General features: G+C 45.9%; 1 protein-coding gene across 1 annotated transcript in view; it reads right to left on the reverse strand.

Moving 5' to 3' along the window:
• The window catches only part of DCHS2 (dachsous cadherin-related 2), a 111,991-nt gene extending 109,387 nt beyond the window's left edge, over positions 1-2,604 (reverse strand). Inside the window, exon 1 of the mRNA XM_068941047.1 lies at positions 742-2,604. Coding sequence (XP_068797148.1) covers positions 742-2,604 — 1,863 coding nt within the window. The remainder of the gene's footprint in view (positions 1-741) is intronic.
• Positions 2,605-21,117: the final 18,513 nt, after the last annotated feature.

The raw sequence follows: 21,117 nt of genomic DNA on the forward strand, positions 1-21,117 counted from the left end.
AGCCGCAAGGTGACTGAAGGCGGCGTAAGGCATCTCACTTTTGACTAGGAGAAGATAACCTTTTTAAATTATGTTACCAACTTTTCCCTTGGCTTTCCTAGGGCATGAAAGACGGGGGGAGGAAAAACAAAGGAACGTGAGCGGATTTCATTTTCCATTCACGTTTGGGATATGAAATGAAAAGCTCTAAAAGCTTAACTTTCCTAAAGTTTTCATGGGTTGATTTTTATCAGAGCTGTGCAAAGAGCGGCTTTTTTTAGTTGATCAGACTACAACAAAACAGACCACTCTGTTGGAACGCAACGATTCTGTTAGATCCAAAACATCATCAGCGACACTCCCGATACGTAACCCTTTTTTTAAAGTAGGCCACCCTGGGACAAAGACAGAACGACTTTTGTTCAAGAAAACCAGGCCGAAGTACTTCAACCCTCTCCTCCTTTCTGAGGGAGGTTTTTCACCAAATGCTTACACAGTTCTGCACAAACTCTGAGCCGTTTGTGCCCCCCAGCTGGGATTAACTGCCGTGAATTTTCTCCTGGCGGAACAGACTTTGTTTAAACGCATAACCCGTGAAGCCGCTTGCCAAGCTAAAAGCAAAGGGACGTCTCGCACGTACCGGCCTTGCCAAGCCCCCATTCACCTCCGCCGGCAAAGAGCGCGTCAGGTGCTGCCGGACACGTAGGTGCTTTTCTGTACTAGCGCCAACCACGCGGGGAGGCCGGCAGCGGGCGGGCTCACCTGCAGCAGGCGGCGGCCCGGCGGGGCGTGCTCGGGCAGGCGGCGGCGGTACACCGGCCGCTCGAAGACGGGCTCGTTGTCGTTGGCGTCCTCCACGCGCACGCTGAGGCGGCAGGAGGCGGCGCGCGGCGGGCGGCCGCCGTCCCGCGCCACCACGCGCAGCTCCAGCGCCGCCTGCCGCTCGCGGTCCAGGCGGCCGCGGGTGCTGACGGCGCCGCTGCGCGCGTCGATGCGCAGCAGCGCCAGGGCGGCGGGCTCGCCCTCCAGCGCGTAGCGCACCTCGGCGTTGGCGGAGCCCGGCTCGTCGGCGTCGAAGGCGCTGAGGCGGAGCACGGCGGTGCCGGGCGCGACGGCCTCGGAGACGGCGGCGCGGTAGTGCGGCTGCGGGAAGGCGGGCGCCTCGTCGTTGAGGTCGGCGACGCGCAGCAGCAGCGGCTCCTCGGCCGAGAGCGGCGGCGCGCCGCCGTCCGTGGCCACCAGGCGCAGCGCGTAGAGGTCGCGGCTCTCGCGGTCCAGCGGCCCCGCCACGCACAGGAAGAAGACGCCGGCGGCGGCCCCGGCCCCGGCCCCGGCCCCGGCCGGCCGCAGGGCGAAGGCGCCCTCGCCGCCGCGCAGCGCCAGCGCGATGCCGCCGCCCGCCTCGCCGCCCTCGTCGGCGTCCGAGACGGAGACGCGGGCCACGTAGTCGCCGGGCCGCGCGCCCTCGGAGACCCGCGGGCCGCCGCTCTCGGTGAGGTAGAGCAGGCGGATGGCGGGGCGGTTGTCGTTCACGTCCAGCACGGCCACGGAGACCAGGGCGCTGGAGACCTCGGGCGGGGCGCCGCCGTCCCGCGCCTGCACGACGAGGCGGTGCAGGGCCCGCGCCTCGCGGTCCAGCGGGCGGCGGAGCCGCAGCACGCCGCTGCGCTCCTCCACCGCGAAGTAGCCGTCGGGGTCGCTCTGGCGCCGGTTGATGCTGTAGCGCACCTCGCCGTTGGCGCCCAGGTCGGGGTCGGTGGCCAGCAGGCGGCACACGGCCGTGCCCGGCGGCGCGTCCTCCCGCAGCCGCGCCCGGTACTCGGCCTGGCCGAAGGCGGGCGCGTTGTCGTTCTCGTCCAGCACCCGCACGGCCACCCGCAGGCGGCCGCGGCGCCGCGGGCTGCCGCCGTCCCACGCCTCCACCACCAGCCCGTGCGCCTCCGCCCGCTCCCGGTCCAGGCGCCGCAGCAGCACCAGGTCCAGCGGCTCCGGCGGGGCGCCCGGCGCCGGCCGCCCGTAGCGCAGCTGGAAGAGCGGCGGCTCCTCCGCGGCGCCGCCCTCCGCCAGCAGCGCGTAGCCCTGGGTGCCGAAGCGGCCGGCGTCGGGGTCGCGGGCGGCCGGCAGGCGGAAGGCGGTGCCGGGCGGGGTGAGCTCGGAGACGTTGAGCTGCAGCCAGGCCCGCGGGAAGCGCGGCGGGTGGTCGTTCACGTCGGTGACCGCGATCTCCACCTGCACCATCTCGCCGCGCAGCGTGGCCGCCACGAAGCTGTAGCGCGCCCGGCGCTCCCGGTCCAGCCGCCGCGCCGTGCGGATGATGCCCGTGTCCGTCTGCACGTGGAAGTCCGCCAGCACCGCCGACTCCCCGCTCCCCTCCGACAGCAAGAAGCCGCCCGGCTGCGCCGCGCCCGGCGGCAGCCCCGCGCGGATGTCCCCCACCGGCGTCCCCGCCGGCAGCCCCTCGTCCACCGCCAGGCTGAGCTTGTACACCGGCGCCGCTCCGCCCGCCGCCGCCGCCGCCGCGCACAGCCACAGCCACAGCCGCACCAGCAGCGCCAGCGCCCTCCCCGACGGGGCGGACGGCGGGCACCTGCCGCTGCCGCCGCCGCCCGGGAGCCGCCGCGCCATGCTCCGCCGCCGCTAAGCCGGCATCGCGGGGCAGCCGCCCTCGCCCCGCCGCCGCGGAGGAGGAGGAGGAGGAAGCGCCGCCCGCCGCACCGCGGCCGGCAAGGACAAGCGTGCGCCGGGGCGGGGAGGGCGGCTCCCCACCGCCCCGCCCCGCCCCCGGCGTCCCCCGACGCCGCCGGGCCCCGCCGGGTGAGGGTCGCGCTGCACCGCTCTGCGGCCCGCCCTGAGCTGGGAGCGGGCGGGCTCTTGCAAAAATCGGTTTCTAGGGAGAGGCTGGCCGAGCTGCCCGGCAAGGACAGCGGTGACCGGAGCACGAGCTACCTCGCAGTGCAGACGCGTGCCTCATCACGGAGGAGAATGGAAATCACGTGCAAGCCTGCAAGGACAAACGGGTTTATTACACTCAGCGAGGATTTCTCTCTCCTTAATATTCTGGTCCTCATTTGCCACGAAGAGGCTTGCTCTTTATCCTAGTATTATTAGGTCAGTAAATAGCACAAAGCACGGCAGGGGAGCATTTACCAGAAATAAGCTTTCAGTAAGAGCTTCCATCAGCTTCAGTGGGACCAACATTTCCTTCCTTTTTCACTGTTCTTGACTCCCATATCTCACTGGGAGCGCTGTAAGGATGAATTCGAGTTTCTTTAGTGACAATGATAGCACTTATATGATGCTGTATGTTAAGTACCAGACATCCATCTTTCCATGAAAGCTAAGTTAAAACAGTTACAGGTCTCATGCTCTTCCCACTGGTCCTTTACCACACTTAATTTCACTGTTTCTGGCAACAGTCCTGATGGTCAAAGAAAAACATACACATCCTTATCAGACAAGTGAAATCAAGGCAAAGAAAAGAAAGTGACAGGAGGAGTTACTATAGCAAGGTCCTCTTCCATGCCAAGGCACTTGGGAGGACAGCTGTTTTGCTACTTGCCACCTTTTCATGCCTAGGAGGAACTACCCAAGTACCACTCCTAGAGCACCAATACCCCAAGGAAGGGGGAGCAAAGCTGCTGTAACAGCCCTTCAAATATCCACTTAGGGGAGGAGAGGGGGAAGAGAGAGAGTTTTTTTTTTCCCCAACATCGTTACAACCTAACAATTCAATGTATCCAGGTAAAAGAGGTAATCCATTTCTAAAATAAGTGCAGAAGTCTGCCTGTCCACAGGTGTGCGAGGGGAGACACAAGATCTTTGTATCTGACTTGCCTCCTTACATAGATAGCGCTAAGCAAAAACTAGATTTTTGTCAGATCTTCTTAGACACAGTAAAACATTCTGACAAAGTCCCTGTATATTTATATACTATCATAATTACAAGCATAGAGGCAAGAAGGAAACGCCGAGGCCCTTGCCAGTTCCATTCATATTCATTGAGAAAACACATGGATTCTCCCCAAGTCACAGATGTTCAATATGAAAATGCCTGAATTCCACTGAATCACAGCAAGTTCGGAAAAACAGCCATGTCCCATGCAGTCACTAAGAAAACATGTGAATCATGTTCAATCAGGCACATTTACTGAGGAACTAAACAAAACCTGCTGTTGCCAAGCTCAGGCACTGCCTAAAGAGCACAGTTCTGTATTCAGATACCAGCAGAGAAAAATAAGATGGAGTAACTTGTCTGTGGTTCTGGCAGTACTAATGCATAATAGTCTTTGTATTTTGCAAGGCCCAGGCACTTTCAGTTTTATATCAAGTCAAGTCACGTAAAAACACTGCCCAACTACGGCATGTTTCCACAAATACTGTATCTTCAGACACTAGAGATGTTCTGTCTACTTAAAGCATCAGCCTTATCTCGTAAGCATTCCTCCAGCTTGTCTTTCTGCCTTTTTCTGAGCTTTTCCCTCTTTTCTCTATTCCCTCCCTTAAACTTTTTCACTCCCTTTTACTGTGTTCATGACCTCATTCCTTTTCTTCTGCAAATCACAAACAGAACTTTCTAAATGTTAAGGAGATGTTTGCAGACTCCTGGATATATTTAGCTACCCCTGCTGTTCCCTGTCAGTGACATATTGACCTACACGAAAAACAGAAGATGCAGCACACGAGAGCTAGAGAAAAGCTGCCAGGGGGCAGTCATTCTAAAGGAAATAAGGGTGCAAAGTTTTAGTGCACTAGCCAACTCTGACCTCCTAAACAGATCACTTTTGCAATAAAGACACTTGCAAGCTACTTACATTTACAAAGACTTATCATGTCCAAAGGTGACAGAAGAGCATACCACGCATTTGCATCTTCACAAATGACTTAGCGCATTTAGACATACCTTTGATGGACAGCAAGAGATGTTGGCTAGAGCACGCTAAACAGCACCCTCAGTTAGAAGTAATGGCTACTTTAACTGCCCTCCCAGCCCTTTCCTGGAGGTGGCCTCTCCTGACTCCAAAGGCAGATGAATGACATGTGAAATGATTTCCAAACCATTGATGTTTCCAGCCCTGCCTCTTCAGGCAACCCTAAATTGGCATTGCTCTACTTTACTATGCTAGAGAGTAAACTATGCTATCAGGTGCAACTTGATATGCCATTCCAGCTGTCCCTGGGGCAGGGACCCACCCTCCAGGAAAGAAGCAAGGAAGGAAACTCAGAGGTGATAGCTGTATCAGCTGCTCAAATTTAATCCGCCCCTATTTGTAAATCAATGTTTGCTGTAGTTTAATCCTCCCTGGATTAATTGTAAATTCTTCCTCCTTCAAGGAGAATTAAACAACAACAAACTAAAGCTGTGGCAAGATGTTAGAGCACAAAGGATGGCTGAAACAGAAATAATGTTATTGTAACTGTGAAGGCCTGTCACTGTTAGAATTAATTCTACCTACAAACCTTGTTTTGCCTATGCAACAGCTGTGGCAGCTTAAGATGTGACCCTCCCACGCTCAGATATACATAGCCGAGGTGGTAAAGCAGCATGACTTTCTTTTCCACAGCAAAGTCAGCTTGCTTGCTTAGTGCATACCATCTTCAGCAACAGCAGTTTAAGTCCAATCAGCTGAATTGGTACTGATGCAGGGTGGGAGCGCTACAAAAATCCATTCCAGCACTCATCAGATAGGTGGTAGCAGCTAGCTGAGGGCAGGGAATGGTTGAACTGCTCCAGACAGAACTAAAGAAAAGGAAAAAAAAAAAAATCTTTCCATGAGGTTATTTCCTGTACTGTTTGAAGACAGTGTGCTCTCAGCTAGTTGTTAGTGCCTTTCAGCCAGCAGGCACACTTCTGTTTCTGCCTACCAGGTGGTATTCGTTGATCCTCTCTGGGTTTAGTTTTAAGGACAAAGATTAGATTAAGCCACACTTATATGACGCTTTCTGTTAAATGCTTTCCGTTAACCCAGTGACTTTTTCCAACAGTGGATTATGGAGATCTCAGATAAACCACCCTGCTGGCAAGACTGTGGGGTGAGGAAGCACTAATATCTTCAATTATTGCAGCTGGATGTAAGAAAGCATGTCTGTCTTCAGCCTTACTGGCTGGGGTCACCATGGATATTCAGCCTGGAATACGTGATGTATGGAGAAAGCGTTAACTTTGCACATCATCAGGTGTTTCATTATTTATAGATCCCCAGGTACATGTATATTGATTTCAGCAACACCTCTTTGAAGGACTGTCAGCTGCACAAGATTTGCTGGTGACCAAATGCAGGCTAGTCACAGTTACTACAATAAAAAGCTATGTGTAGGACTGGTTTTCTTATAAGTTCAGCAAAAGGTAGTTAAAGTGATTTTTTTGCTAGAAGCCAAAAAAACTCTCATTCACAAACTGATTTGCGAAACTCATTTTGCTGTAGAATAGGTGCTTAGCCTTCTCTGATCAAGAAATATTTTGCGTTTTAGTTCCAAGTGTACTGTGACGCCTTCACTCTGTCTGGGGAGTGGGTATTGCTGACGCCTTCTGTGTGCGATTATTTCAGAATTTGTCCCTCAGATATAACCATCTCTACTCCACACTTGCCCAATTGCAAAATGGAGCGTCATGTCTCTTGTCAAGTGTGTTGTTCCTAGCTGCCTGGCAGACAGTGGTGGGGTTCACCAAACAGCCTCCTCCTGGCTTACTAGAGGAAAAGTAGCAGTGTCGCATGTGCTTTACCTCAGGACCACAGAGAACTCGCAGTTCAAATATATTTACAAAAAAATCAGAGCTCAAGCATATTTGGATCTGCCTGAAAACTTGGAATGTGTTTATCATTTCACACGGTACTATTCCCACTGCCCCCAGCAGGATGAAGACACTTTTCCCTCTATGGATAATACATACACCTGATTCTTTTTCTATGAAAGAAGCTTATGGAAAATTGAGGTGAAATATGAAAATAAATATTAACAAAATTAAATGAAATTGTGCAAGATACATGATCAGTCAGATTGAGGCTCTATTTGTTGAGTATTTTTAAATACATTTATAAGCTGAGACACAGATTTTCTTACTCTATCAGTAGGATTTATGCAAAAGTAAAAGTTCCTATTTTAAATTGCTTTTCACTTCCCTATGTGGTTTGCAATGTATATCACAATTAATATATTATTAAATTATGTTTAAATCAGAGGGCATGCTGCTTTCTTTTGCTGTTATTCTAAAAAATTGATGCAGGTTTGAAGCAACCCCTTTTAAGATGGAGAGGAGTTCACTCTTGTGGGCTAGGCAATAAGCACACACAATCTTTCAGCCACGTGGATTACATTTCACAAAGTCTTTTGCCATCTGCCTACAACTGCTGAATCCAAAGTACAGCGATCTCTGTAAAACCTGGAGGTGAACTCCAGAAAGCCTGATAAGAAATAATCCCAGGTCAGGTTTGATACTATAATGTCCCTGACTACTGTATTGAAGTTTCACCTAAGATTAGGCATGTTGTTTTGACTCATCTTTCTTTCCACATAACGGATGACAACCTGCAATCAGATCCATTAGAACAGGCCAGTGTGTCCACCGGTCACCTTCTGTGTGCACATGGGAGAGGAAGAACAAACGCAGAGAAAAGAGATGGCCATGAGAAACAGCAGGATTTAGTCCTGTTCATCTGATGTGTTTGTAATCCGAACTGCAGATGAACACCAAAAGTACGTAATGACCAGACATGGTTCCAGGAGCTCTAAATCCACAGATAATCTTCATCCTGATGCAGCCTCTCGGCTCAGGGATATGAGTGCAACACCAGAGAAGTCATTTCATACCTACAGGATATGATATCCCAACATTTCATACGCTTCTAAAAATCTAAATGTATATAAACTTTGAAAAGCAAGACTTGGCTGAAAACAAGCAAAATGAAACCATTACAACCCTATCGAAAGACACAAGTCATAAAATATTGGATTGCTCTAAACTATCTCTTCCCAAATTTCCCATCAGAGACTTAATTTAGCCAGCATTAACTTTGGTTAACTTTTTACACAGCATCACTACTGGTGCCAGCAAGTCAAAATACAGTAGTTGGAAGTTAGAAGCCAGAGTTCGAACTGCAAACAAGATGCAAATAGTAGGAATGATTGCAACAGAACACTGTAGGATATGATGCATTTGCTGTCACTTGGAGTCTTTAAATCAAGATGTCTAACAGATATGTTCTATTTCAACCACAAATTGCAGGGCTTTAGGCAGGAATTACCAAGTAAAATGAAGTCAGACTAAATGATTAGAATGTTCCTTTCTGGCTTTCAAATCTATGAAAATCCAGTTTCCCAGGGCAGCTGCCCTCACCACAGAAGAACAGCCCACACAGCATGCTGGAGATCTGGAAACCTACTGCTATCACTTCATCAGTTTAAGTCCCTGCTGAGGACTCAAGCTTGTGGCACTGAAAGGAGAGAAGGTCGACATATAAAGCTGTATCTTAATATGCTAAGCCATTATGCCAGCTGATTCCCTTCCTGTTTTGAGCTAAGTAATTATTTAAAATAGCTATGAATCAGAAAAGGACTTTGCCTTTAAAACTAGAATATACTGTAATCCCTGTGTGAATCAAGGCCCTTGCCTATTTTCACACGCACAGAAAAAAATTAAGAGCAACTAATTCACCAGGAGTTTTTGAACCTTTGCACTCCTTTTCCAGATAATAATTTCTTAAGGAATTTGAATGCCTGAATCTTGGCTGCTGTGCTCCAAATGACACTATCACAATTATAACTCTAAAAGGTTTGCCTCTTTTCTTAAATAGCCTATTAAAAAAAGGAACATAAATACACAAGAACAAAGAGATCCTCCTTTTTCCAGTTCGCAAGGGCTCCGACCTGCTGATTTTCAGGGCACACCGTATTATGCAGTACTGTGCATTTCTTCATGAAGGTGACAGCTAAAGGTGTGGCTGGATGGGGTGAAACCCTCCAGAGGCCAGAGGGAATCGACGTTTGCATTACATTTTGTAGCAGGTTTATTTTTGTTGGCAGCTGGAAGTAAACAGCTGTTTAGCTAATTATGCCTATTTCATTTCAATAACTGGTTGGGGAACACCTAACAGTTTTTCAACAGCCACCCATTTTTACTATATGGGAAAATACATTTGTGCAGATCCTAATTAGTGGATCCTATTTGCTTGAAATTAAGCCAAACGCATGTGCTGGAGACATAAGTCAACAGCCCATATTAATTTAAGACATATAAGCAGATATTCAACAGCAGGGCATTTGAATCGTCCCTATTTTCAGGCATGCCAGAGTCTAAAAGCAGGTCTTCTGCCGGCTTCCTCCAGCCACTCCATATCTGTAGGAGGAACCTTATTTTTATGGTGCTTTCCCTCAATTATCCAAGCTCCTCATCCTTTTTAGTGATATTATCTTTACAGAATCTTTATGGGGTGAAGAAGGTTCATTATCGCCATTCCATACAAGGGAGAGAGAAGCACATAGACATTCGATTACTTGTCCGGAGGGCATAAGTGCACCACACGATGGACAGAGCCCTGAAGACTGCTGGGCAGACTTCAGACTGCTGAGTCTGCTCTTCAGCTGAAGATGTCACAGCTACACCCTCAGAGTGCCAAGCCTGAAGTAACAGACCTATATGGCAGGTTATATCCCAGAAAACTCCCAACTATCTCACCATCACAGCTTCTAGAGCAAAGCTTGTACTTTTTCAGAGCATGAATGTATTGGTATGAGGAGCCCCCGCGCAGCCTGCTAACTCGGCGGTGTCCCCAGGCACACGGGCAGTCAGCAACAGACCCTGCCTCTCCCCAGCCCCAAGGTGTTGCCTTGAAACTTGTTTTTCCTTGCTTGCTTTTCTCAGCCTGTTCTAGCTGTACTTGGTCACTGACCTTTTCTCCTGGTGAGCTTAGGAATAAAATCACATAGGCTTTTACCAAATTCAGCTAGGTATATTCTGCTCCATATTTAGCTAGGTGTGTATATATAGAGGTATATTTTAGGGAATTCTACCATCAGACACTGTAATAATCTGAAAGCTTGAGATACCAGAGTCACAGCAGTAGTTTTAAAGTTTCAAGCACCAAGACCCCAGTATTTCCCAAAGCAGATTGCTCCCCAAGATAGAGCTGCCAGTGAAATCTCTTCTCTAACCTCTTTTCATTGTTCCTAGTCACGTTCCTGAACGCTCACCTTCTCGACTTTATTACTTTTAACTGCTTTTGGGCTATCGTGTTTTCATACACCATTCAGCAACAGATAGAGAGAGCAGTGTTTGTATTTCACAGCACGTGCAACCGTAACGATAGGAAGGAGAAATTTCTGCTAAGCACGGCTTTAAGGTAAACTTTGGTGACATACTTGGAGGAAAGAAGAAGACTGGTAAGCATCTGTAAAGGGAAAGCAGTACTTCTAAAGCCACAGGTAACGTATAAGGAACGCGACTACACCCCTCCGGCAGCAGGTTAGTTCCAGCCGCCACAGCCCCACCTCTAACGGCCCCACCCCCCGCCCCTCAACGGCCGCCCCTCCCCAACGGCCGCCCCTCACGGCTCCGCCCTACCGCTAACGGCCGGGCCCCACCCCTAACGGCCGGCCCCTAGCGCAGGCCGCCGCGTCTCCAGGGGAAATAGGGAAAAGCGGCAGCTTGCCAGGCGAGGCCAGGTGGTTGGTGACACGGAACAGAATGATGTGGCGCCCTCCGTGGAACCTGGATGTTTTTATCGTCTCCAGCTCTGTCTGCTGCTCGCTGCTGGGCGGTGGGGAGGGAAGCATCCGTGACCACGGGGCGGCAGGAGTCGCTGGGGACTGCAGGTATTTTCCTGGGTCTGGGAGTGGTTCGCAACATCCCCGCTGATGCTAAAGAAAACAGCACACGTGAAAGTGCGCCTGTGAGGTGCAATACAAGGTCTCTCTCGGGCTCAAATCTCAGTTTGCAGCCATAGAAAAAAACACGTTGCCAGCATGAGCTCATGACACAGTGATCTCTCTCCGAACACCCATCTTGGCTTATGCGCTTGGAGCAGTTTGATATTTTCTCTGCAGCTGAGTCATGCGATATTTCACTTCACTCTTCATCAAGAACCAGGAGGGGTCCATATTGCAATGGAACGAAAAAAATAACAGCAGTTTTAATTTAACATCCATTTCTTTTATGAGAAGGCCTTTTAAAATGACAGCCGCGATTTTTATGTTCATACACAATGAAATTCTTTGACTAATACATTCTCTGTAAGGGGAAGAGTTCAGGTCTGTCTTTTCTCTTTTTCTTTTCTCTGTCTGTTGTAAAAGAAGAACTGCTCTCAGTTGTTGACACAGACTGTCAGGATTTCATTGCACCAAACAGATTGTTGGCAGTAAGTGGGAAGGTAAAACAAATTAATCTACACAGAAATAACAGTTTAGACTTTAAGAAGTGGCCTTCATTTGGCTGTCCTAAACTCTTTACAGATGTGAATGAATTAAGCTTTGTGACAAGCTGCCAGACAGGTAAGCAGAGTGTGCACATTTCATTCCCAAGCCCAGAAAGCACCTGACCTGTCCAAGGTCAGAGAGAACGCACCTGATCCAAAATCTGCTGAAGTCAATAAAAGGATTTCCTGTGACTTCAAGGGGTTTTGAGCTGAGACCTAAACTAGTGGCAGAAATAGAAAATAATTCATGACCCTCAAAACTCTCCTCTAATTGCTATTTTAGGCTACTTTCCTTCTTTCTGTTTTAGAGCAGACTTAAATCAGAACATCAGCCAAACGGTGATAATTTATCATAAGACATTATGATATAAGAAATTTGTGTTAAAGCTTTCCAGTAAAAATTCATATTGCAAGGACAAATAATAGTTCTTTGCGGCCAATATAATCTTTAAAGGAAATCAGAATGAGTTGAAATATCCCTATGGGCTTCTTTGCCTGAGCACTAAAGCGCTTATCTGAAATGCTTTATTTACTGCAACAATTTCTTGCCCTTATTACCTAGATTAATTGCCTGTCAAAGCTATAGCAGATGTATCAACCAGAAGTTCAGACTCAATAGTGTATTATGGAAATAAAAAAATCCAGACCACTCAGAATTGCACATTGCTAGGTTACTAAACAGATGCAATGGTCTCTTACAGTGAACAATGGAATATTCTTATTCATTTAGAATACATTCCTTTAAATAGATAACAGCCATGTAGCCATAGCTGCAGGATCCATTTGGATATATATAGTCAGCTCTTGATTACCTGCAAGTAGGTTATCCAGACTGGGGATCAGTCCCACCACAGGTAGGGAAGACACTCAGGTTCCTCTGAAAAATGAGGCTTATTTACTTGCACACAATACCACACAAACAGCTCTATTTTTTCCTGAGCTAGACAGTGCAGACTTGTGGTCTTGGGTCAGCAAAGGCTTGGGATTTCTGCATTCCACAGTCCACAGTGTCACTGACATTTTTCTCCTCTCAGTTGTTCATAGTAGCTCCTCACACCCTAGTTTACATAGGCTTTATATTAGCCATGGCTTTATTTTCTCTGGGTGATCACTTCTTACTCCCCTATACTGAATATTTAAAGGGACTATAGTTACAGTAATGGAGGATGCCCCCAGTTACTTGCTAACTACAAATAGCCTTGCAACAGAAAATAGTACAACATTGATTGGCCCTCTTTCTCTCTCGCCCAAACTCAAAACTATTCACTCCCCTCACTTCTGCAAAAGTGAAGGAAAATTGATGGCTTCTTGGGGACCTCATGGGTTGGGATGTTCTGACCAAGAAAAGAAAAAGAGTTTCCAAATCAAAGATCTTATGCAGAAAATGACTCTCCAGTTACCCTTTTTTCTCCTCTCACATTAGCAGCCTTCCAGGCTAGGGGCCAGCACTAACTGTTGGCTGGGCCAGAAAAGGACAAGCTCACTCAAATTGCTAAGACTTTGCAGGCCAAAACTAGCACGTCCAAATCAAGAGAAAAGGTAGCCGAAGCAGACCGTGGCACCCAGGTGCAGCATACTCAGAGAGGGATAAACCAGTCCTGAATCTCGACATGGATCAGTTTCTGATCAGATGGAAGGTGCAGCTTCACAAAAACAATGTTAAATAAACCTAGTGCTGGGGAGACAAAGGCCTGGATAAAGTAACAAGATTCATCTCCAGAAGAATTCATCAGAACCTCCTGGCCATGCAACAAACAGAACCAAAGAAAAAAGCTCGTCCTGGTTACTAATGCTGTCCTGAGCATCTAGAAACGCGGCCACAACGGGGCTAGAAATAAAACTAGGCCTCTGGATTGCAACAACCTAAAATAGACATGCTCATCTGCAAAGGGCAAGATGTTATCTTCACTCTCTCCTTGGGTTACAACACCCATCCAGACAACATCACCTCAGCCCCATTCAGATCCAGTTTCAGACATCTTCCCGTCTGTGCACCTTTCTCAACTAACCTCTGTGCAATGCTGCTCTTGCTGGATTATATGAAATAGTGATACAAGGTGAAGTATGTGCTGTTAATTTAGTAAAGACTCTGATCTATGTCACTTTTCAAGAACCCCGATATAGTGAGCAACAAATAAAGATTGCTCCCCCCAAGCTAGAGAAGAACAATCCTTATATTCTCAATGGGGATTGTTTTAGTTCGTTCGTAAATTATCATAACATACAAAAACATATGTGAAAAATAATGGGTGAAATGCTGGCCTGACTGAAGTCAATGGCAAATCTCCCATTTACTCTAATGGGACAGGATTTCATCCAGTAAGTTCCAAAATAAACCTTTTTCACCTACATTTCCTTGCATATGCATAGCACATATTAGGCAGATGCTCTGCATTTGCTTAAAGAAAGTTGTTCCTTTCCCCCAAAACATTTTCGTCCCATCTTTTCCTACTAGAAAATAGAATAATTTCTTCAGAAAATAATGCAAAATAGTCAGGGTTTGTACTATATAATCTGGATTTGGCATTATCAAGTGAGCTTGCTGGCTGCTAGCCCTATTGTTAATAGCGTGTAACAGCACAGTTTGGGACTTAGCCTTTGTTTTTCTGCTCATATATGTCTCTGTGTCCAATTTCAAACACAATAAATTGTAGAACAAGGAATAAACTGTAAAGTAGAAAGGTTAAGGACAGGGAAAATTATTGAAATTGCTCTCAACGAGTACAGTGGCAGTTCTCTAAGCACAAGGGAGGATAAATCAAGGCAGAGAAAAACATTCGGAGATCTGCAACGATCTATAGCTGAGGGTCTCGCAGGGTGCCCAGGTGGCACAGCGGTGGCTCATGACATCGTCACTCCCAGCTCTTTGCAGCTCCTCAGCAGGAGCTGCTGCCCCAGAGCAGGAGCAGCAGACCAAGAAGTCGGCCAGCGTTTCATCTACTCCAGCACACCTCCTGCATTAGCTTTAACTGCCCAAGTTCATGCTCATAAGCTGGACTGTGAACTGCAGCAGGCTGAAACAGAGGCACACTTCTACCAGTAGTGACAACTGCCTCTGGCAGGGCCACTGTGGAGGGCCAGGTACAGCAGTGGCTTCAAATACTATTGCTTTCACTCCCATGCCCCCAAACCTGAGGACGTGAAACTGTTATTGCTAACAGATGGACAACTCCTCAAGAGAGGGAGATGATCAGAAAATCAGTATCTTTTGGGACAGCAGGAAGAACATTAAGGTGAGAGCTTGGGACTGAATAGTTTCTGTGTGAATTTATGGCTGGCTTTCTCCCTGCCCATCATTTCAGGTATGAAAAAGCTCACCAGAGTGCAGGGAAATGTGATTCCCTCTTCAAAACCTAGATCTAAAGCAGCCATTCAATGCAGTGAGTTTTTGTATACATAAGTTCAGATAACCACTCAATGCAGTGAGTTTTTGTATACATAAGTTCAGATAACCACTTATGTTGGTCAGCGTCTCTGTCAGAGAGACAAAATGCTTGAAGGCTAATATCCTGTTTGTCTGTGGTTTTCTCCGCCTTTGAAGAAATGCAGAGAAAAGGCAAGGCTATATTTGTTTATGTTTTGTGCCAGAAAAGGAAAGTGGTTTAAACTAAAGTTTTAAAGAGGTGTTTAGAGGGAGCAAGTCTTGATCCCTCAGATCATCGTTTTCTGAGCTGGTGAAGAACATGAAAGAAAAAAGCAGTACGTTAATGCTGTTAGAGCATTTTAAAAGGAATGAGAACGTCTCATCCCAGCACTCCTAGCTTACCCTTTTCTGTCTGCCTCACCTAAATTAATCATAACTGATTGCAACTGAATATACTTTGAAAAATGAAACTACTCAGTATGGTAGAAATCAACTCCCCTGTTACTAATATTACTAGAATTGCTTCAAGGCACAAATATAACTACAGAATTTGCTGCAAAGCGCTCATGACTGAAATACTGGCAGAGGAAGGACATTTTAGAAAATGCAGCCATGAGGACAACGTAACTTTTTAATTTCCCCACAGGTGTTTGTCAGACTGGATTTATTGACCTTTGGGCTATGAGGCAAGACTTATCTGTTGGCTTAAGCCTCTGCATAGGGAAAGAGAGGAAAAATGGAAGGGCTTGATAGAGGAAGCTTTATAGTATGAGATTTGGAAGGCTTGAGCCTATGGTCTTACTTCTGTTGAGGGTTTATAGGACACAAAGAGCACATGAAGAATCTCACTTCAGAGTTATTTCTCAACACTCATTCTCTCATGCGCTCAGATTTTTTTTTACTTCCTTCTGTTAAAGCAGCAAAGCCCCAGAACATACAAAGAATATTTAGAGAAAGATGGAAAGCAAATCAGACAACCAGCCGAGAGAGATGTTTGAAAAATGATGATAATTGCTTCTTAACTACTCCTTGCTCCTCTCCTCTGTCATCCTCTTAGCCCTGGTACCTCCACTTCTCTGTTCCCAGCACGTAAGACAGCTGAACTCCCCATGAAAAAATTCTCACAGTTTCTGTGTGAAGCACAACGTACATGAAAATCATGTGAAAACTCTTGGTGTGAGAGTGAGCAGCACTGACTCACAGAAAAGGAAAGAGACAGAAAGAAAAAAGAAGAAAAATAAGTAAAAGGGAGACCATGAGGCAAAGAGAGCAAATTATCTTCCAATAATTTATCAGACAATCAGGGACTGTGCTTCTTTTTCATTTAAAATACAATATTTAACAGTAATATGAAATAAACTTTTCCGTTAACTGAGGCAACTAATGGGAAACAACTGCATGGCTCCAATGAGCCAGATGCAGAGAAAATGCCAATGATTTTGGCAAAACAGAGAAGACTTCAGAGCAGAGCATCTACAGGCACCGTTTCCTCTCCTTCTCCCGTTATGGGTTGCAACAGCAAGGATCGCCACGCACACACACATACATGCTATAACTCACAGCATTGCTGTCTTGTTGCTTAATTTAAAATGAGGAAAAAGAATGTGAAATAGGAGCTACAGACTTAGCTTCCCAAAATTTATTTCCTCAGGAATGTGCATGCGTTTATTTTTCTGGCTTAATGTCTATCATACAAGTAGACAGTTAAGTTGGGGCACACAACACTAGGTTTGGCATAAAGAACTCACATTTTTAATGACAAGGGAAACTGGGGTGGGTTTTTTGAGTGGATACCATGCTGTTAAGCACGTCGGCCTTTGCCTCACGACAAGTCAAACTGTCCTGGGTTTCAGTCCTGGGGGTAGGGGCCGATGCCAGTCCAGACAAAGTGGTACAGGCTCAACACAGTGCCTGGCAGCAGCACTTTGAGGAGGAGACAGGAGAGGGCAGATGGGGCAGCCCGAGCAGCTGAACGTGCTCTCGCATGGGTGGCAAAGGGCTGCTGGAACTGCCCATCACCCACAGGCTGGGGAGGTGAGGGGCAGGATGCAGGCAGCCCCATCCTCCTCGCACCCCACAGAGCTGCCCAGGGCCATTTAACCTAGCGCTGCACCTTGCAGGGAATCGCTAAAGCAGGGTACGGCTGCCAGGGCTGAGACCGTCAACCCTCCCGGGCCCTATGTAGCAAAAGTGTCTCTGAACAGCAAAAATAGTTGAATGCTCGCATCTTGGACCAGTGGTCTAGATGCAAAACTATCCTAGCAGCCAGTGGAGATGATGTAGTTAATAGGGAAGATGTTTTTCAAGCCACTGGACTATAGGAACAAACTTGAGTGATGCCATGCTTTGTCAGCACTCAGACTATACATTAGCTGAGGACAAATTTATATAAGGACTACTGTAGGGAGGCAGTGAGCAAAGCTGACTACATTTTATATCAGCTGTGAAGTTTCTTTTCTCTGAATTAAGTTGATCTTACCAAAGAAAATTTAGAAAGCCAGTGGAGTGAATCAGTGATCCTGCCCAGTCCCATCTTAAAGGCAAAAAACCCAACCCCAAATTCTTTGGAAAGGAAGCCTGTGAATATGCAATTCTGCATTCACTGTTTATTGTGGTACATGATTTATCAGAAACATTTTTATTATTTCAAGGCTTTCAGATAGGACAAATAACAAAGTTGCACTTCAAGTTCTTGGTTCTACAACTCCACGAAGAATTTTAGAAAGAACCAAGAACTTAAAGTTCATTAAGTTCCATTTGAACCAACTCACAGTTGGTTCAAATGGACTGCCCCAGTATAAACATGGTGCAAGACCTACCTTTACAGAATAACATGTAGACATTTATGCTCTGGGCATTTTTTTTTTTCTTTTGTTCCTTCAGTTTTCTCTTTGAACAGAACGAAAACTTTCGGGCTTTCTTTTTTTAATGAAGACGTGGATGGAGATACAATATTCTGAGGAGGAAAATTTTCTCCTTTTTCCCAATTGCAACCTTTATTGCTTGTGGCTTTTTGTTTGTGATTTGTTTATAGTAAGAGAGACCATGCTATTTTAAGTCTTGCATATCCGGGAATACTTCTGAGGCTTCAGTTTTAAGACAAATGTGAAAGTTCCATCCACTAGATCTCTTTACTGCGCTATTCATAGAAAATAGTTAACTAGGTCTAAGAAATTAAGTAGAGTAGTAAAGAGTACTGCATGAAACACAGAGACAAACTAGACATTTTTCCATCACAAGGAAATCCACCTTTCGCTAGAAGATAGATTTTGGCATTCTTCCACTGCATCTTACTGGGCTCACCTTCACCAATATAGAGCACGCGCTGGGACTTGTTCTGGGTCAGTGTCAACTTTTCCTAGAGAACCTGATGCAGATCAACTGCTACTGAGCATAATGCTGAGGAGAACAGGAGGTTAAAGAAAAAAGCACATGGGAACAATTTACTTGACTCTTTCCCTGACTGATTTGGGTTTCCATGGTCTTTCCCATTCAGCCTTAACCTTCACCAGTTGCCTTTATTCTGCTGAGAAACTGAAAATTGTCAAATGTTGTTATTAAAAACACTGCGGCGTGTTGCTAGCAACTACCAGAGCATTTTGTACACAGTGTGCTGTATCAGGAGAAGGATCACTCAAGAAAAATAAAATAGTAAGGATGGAGGGAGAAGAGTCATCTGTCAACATCAAATTCTATTGTCAGGAGAGAAAAATACGCTTTTGCCAGTCACTCCTTTCCCTTCTCCAAGAACAATTTCCCACCACAAAATGCTCCCACCACATAGTTCAGTCACTATGTTTGATGCGCAGAGCCACTTGGGGACCGGGAAGAACAATCCCTAATGTTACATGCCGTTCCTGTACAGTATTAAGCTCTCCAGAATGGCTGAGTATCTTACAGGTTCCATGGGAATTCTGCTGCTGGAAGAAGTTCAGGACAAGTTTTGGGGAAGACGAAAAAAAAAGAGGAATTACCAGGTCATAATTAATCAGGCTGGAGATACAGGCTAGAGATCGCTTCCAATTTCCTCGCAGTGTTTTCCCCATTAAAAGCTACAGTTGCCTTAAGAAAAAAAAAAATAAAAAAAAAATAAAAGGCAAGAGGAAATTGAAACCTCTGAGAGAGAAAACACTTCCCAAAGAAATGCATTGCCATAGAACATAGGGCTGTGTTACTGGAAAGCATGGGGACATTTCCTTTAGTATGTGAAACTTTGAAGCGCACCGTGCCAGTTTGAGCATGATCATCCTGTTTAATGGCTGGAGAAAAATTACATCATTGACCTGGTAGCCACACATACTAACAACACAAAGGAAGTGGAAAATACTCAGAGTACAGTTTTCTTCTTCCTTACATAATTAAAGGACATTTACAGCCTTACCTTCAAGCTAAAAAAAGGGATTTGCTCAAGACAACAAATACACTACATCTCACTGTGTTCATGTTAATTAGCAGCAAACATTTTTATCTATGACTTCCTTTAGTTACCATGGTGAGTTTGATTCACTAGTTACTTTTGAATTTCCTGTTAAACATTGATTTAGAGCAACATGGGATAATAAAACTCCTTCCCTGGGATTTTCAGTTCCAAAATGGAACAAAGTCATTAGCAGAACTGATTGATTCCGGTAGGTTTACATTGCCAAGCTTCCTTTGAAAGAGGCATGTTCATTACCATGCTGCATGGGAAGAGAAACTGAATGAGCAGAAAAGAATTAATATACTTACAGGACATGAAATTTGACTCATCTGGCAGCTGAAGCCATGTTTAGATTTTTGTATGGAATGTTTCTATTCATACTCTATATTACTACTTTACTGAGAGCAGATCTCTAGTTGTCAATCGCAGGAAGTTTGCTTATCAAGGGGATTTACTTGGAAGTAGTTAAGTCATGTTAAGATTGTTGGTGTCATTTCCTAGAAAATCCAGCTGTTGGACGTGGCACAGAGGTTTCTCTGATAGCTCAAGCTGCGCCCTTATTTATCACATGATAGTCTCCCAACAGCAATACATCCTGTCAGCACCGTGCTCCCTGTCTATAAACTCCTGTCATTCAATAATGCCACCATTTCTCTGTCAGAAAGAAGCAAACTCAGTGTTACCAGGTAATCCTTACATTCAGTCAGCTACAAAGGTAGGCCCACTCTATCTTTCTTGAGGTTCACAATGCAAACTTTGGCTTCAATCTTCAAGCTTTATTCTGAAGCCTCGTGTAGAGTTATACTCACAGGAGCTTCCTCTGTAAAAAAAAAATCCCACTGTAGCAGCAAACGTCTCCAGACTCCTAACTTTGGATTGCTTTGCAATTCTTCATTGTACAGCAGAGCTTTCTAATGTTGAGTTATACTTCAGAGCATGAACATACTGGAACATGATATATACAATACCAGCATTTCTCAGAAATACATTGATTGGCCGCTGTCAAAAGGTTTTGCATTGAGATGTCCACATTTTCATTTTGACCAGACTGTAACCACATTAACACTCTTCCATTCCTGCATTTGTACCTGTGCAGCATTCATCAAATCCAGAAATAACTCCTCTCCTCTGGCCTGCCAAACAGTTGTAGTCCTCTTTCAAGTACTTTCTTTCAGATGTCATAGCTCTGATCTCACTAATCTTAGTTTTTATACTGTCCTTTTCACCTCCCTGACAAGTTATCTGGTTCCGAGGAAACTTTTCTCTAACTGTAGTCCTTGGAATTCATAATTCATACTGATGCTGTATTAACTGTTCTTTGCTCTGAAGTGCTTAACCTTTCAGCCCTCTCCTTTTCGCAATGCATCAGCTGGAAAATAGAAACTTGCAGCACACAAAAGCTCCCCACCACCCCACTAAATCACCACCAGTGAGCTCTTTGGTACCCTGTCTGTCAAGGTTTGGAACTACAGATAATGAGTCAAAAAGCTTCTCTTTCTTCATGCAGCATTCCAGCTCATTTCAACTGAAAACTTGTTTGCCTCAAAGGAATGAAGTGATTCACTAACTGCATATTCTGTTTGAACAAAAATGGCTAACAAGTAAAAGCATGTTTTCACTTGAACATTTCCACTTTTTGCTTCTTTAGAAGAAAAAGCAGAAGGCTATTTATTGTAATCTCCGTAGAGTAGCAGTTGCTTCAGATACTCATCTGTACAAATAGAACGCTTATGTGGTTGTATATTCAGTTAATTGCATGTTTCAGCAGCAGTCATGGGACATGAAAAGTCTTATTAGTTTGAAGTCCTGCTAATCTAGTGTTAAATTTCATGGAACAAATTGCAGATCAGCTTCCTTCAGCTGATTACATTTATTGGTATTCATTAATTTCCAAAATCCTTACCACTTCCTTAGGTATACTAATAAAAGATTTAGAAGCTGCATTTAAA

This window comes from Struthio camelus, chromosome 4 (genome assembly GCF_040807025.1).
Source record: "Struthio camelus isolate bStrCam1 chromosome 4, bStrCam1.hap1, whole genome shotgun sequence".
Lineage (NCBI taxonomy): Eukaryota > Metazoa > Chordata > Aves > Struthioniformes > Struthionidae > Struthio > Struthio camelus.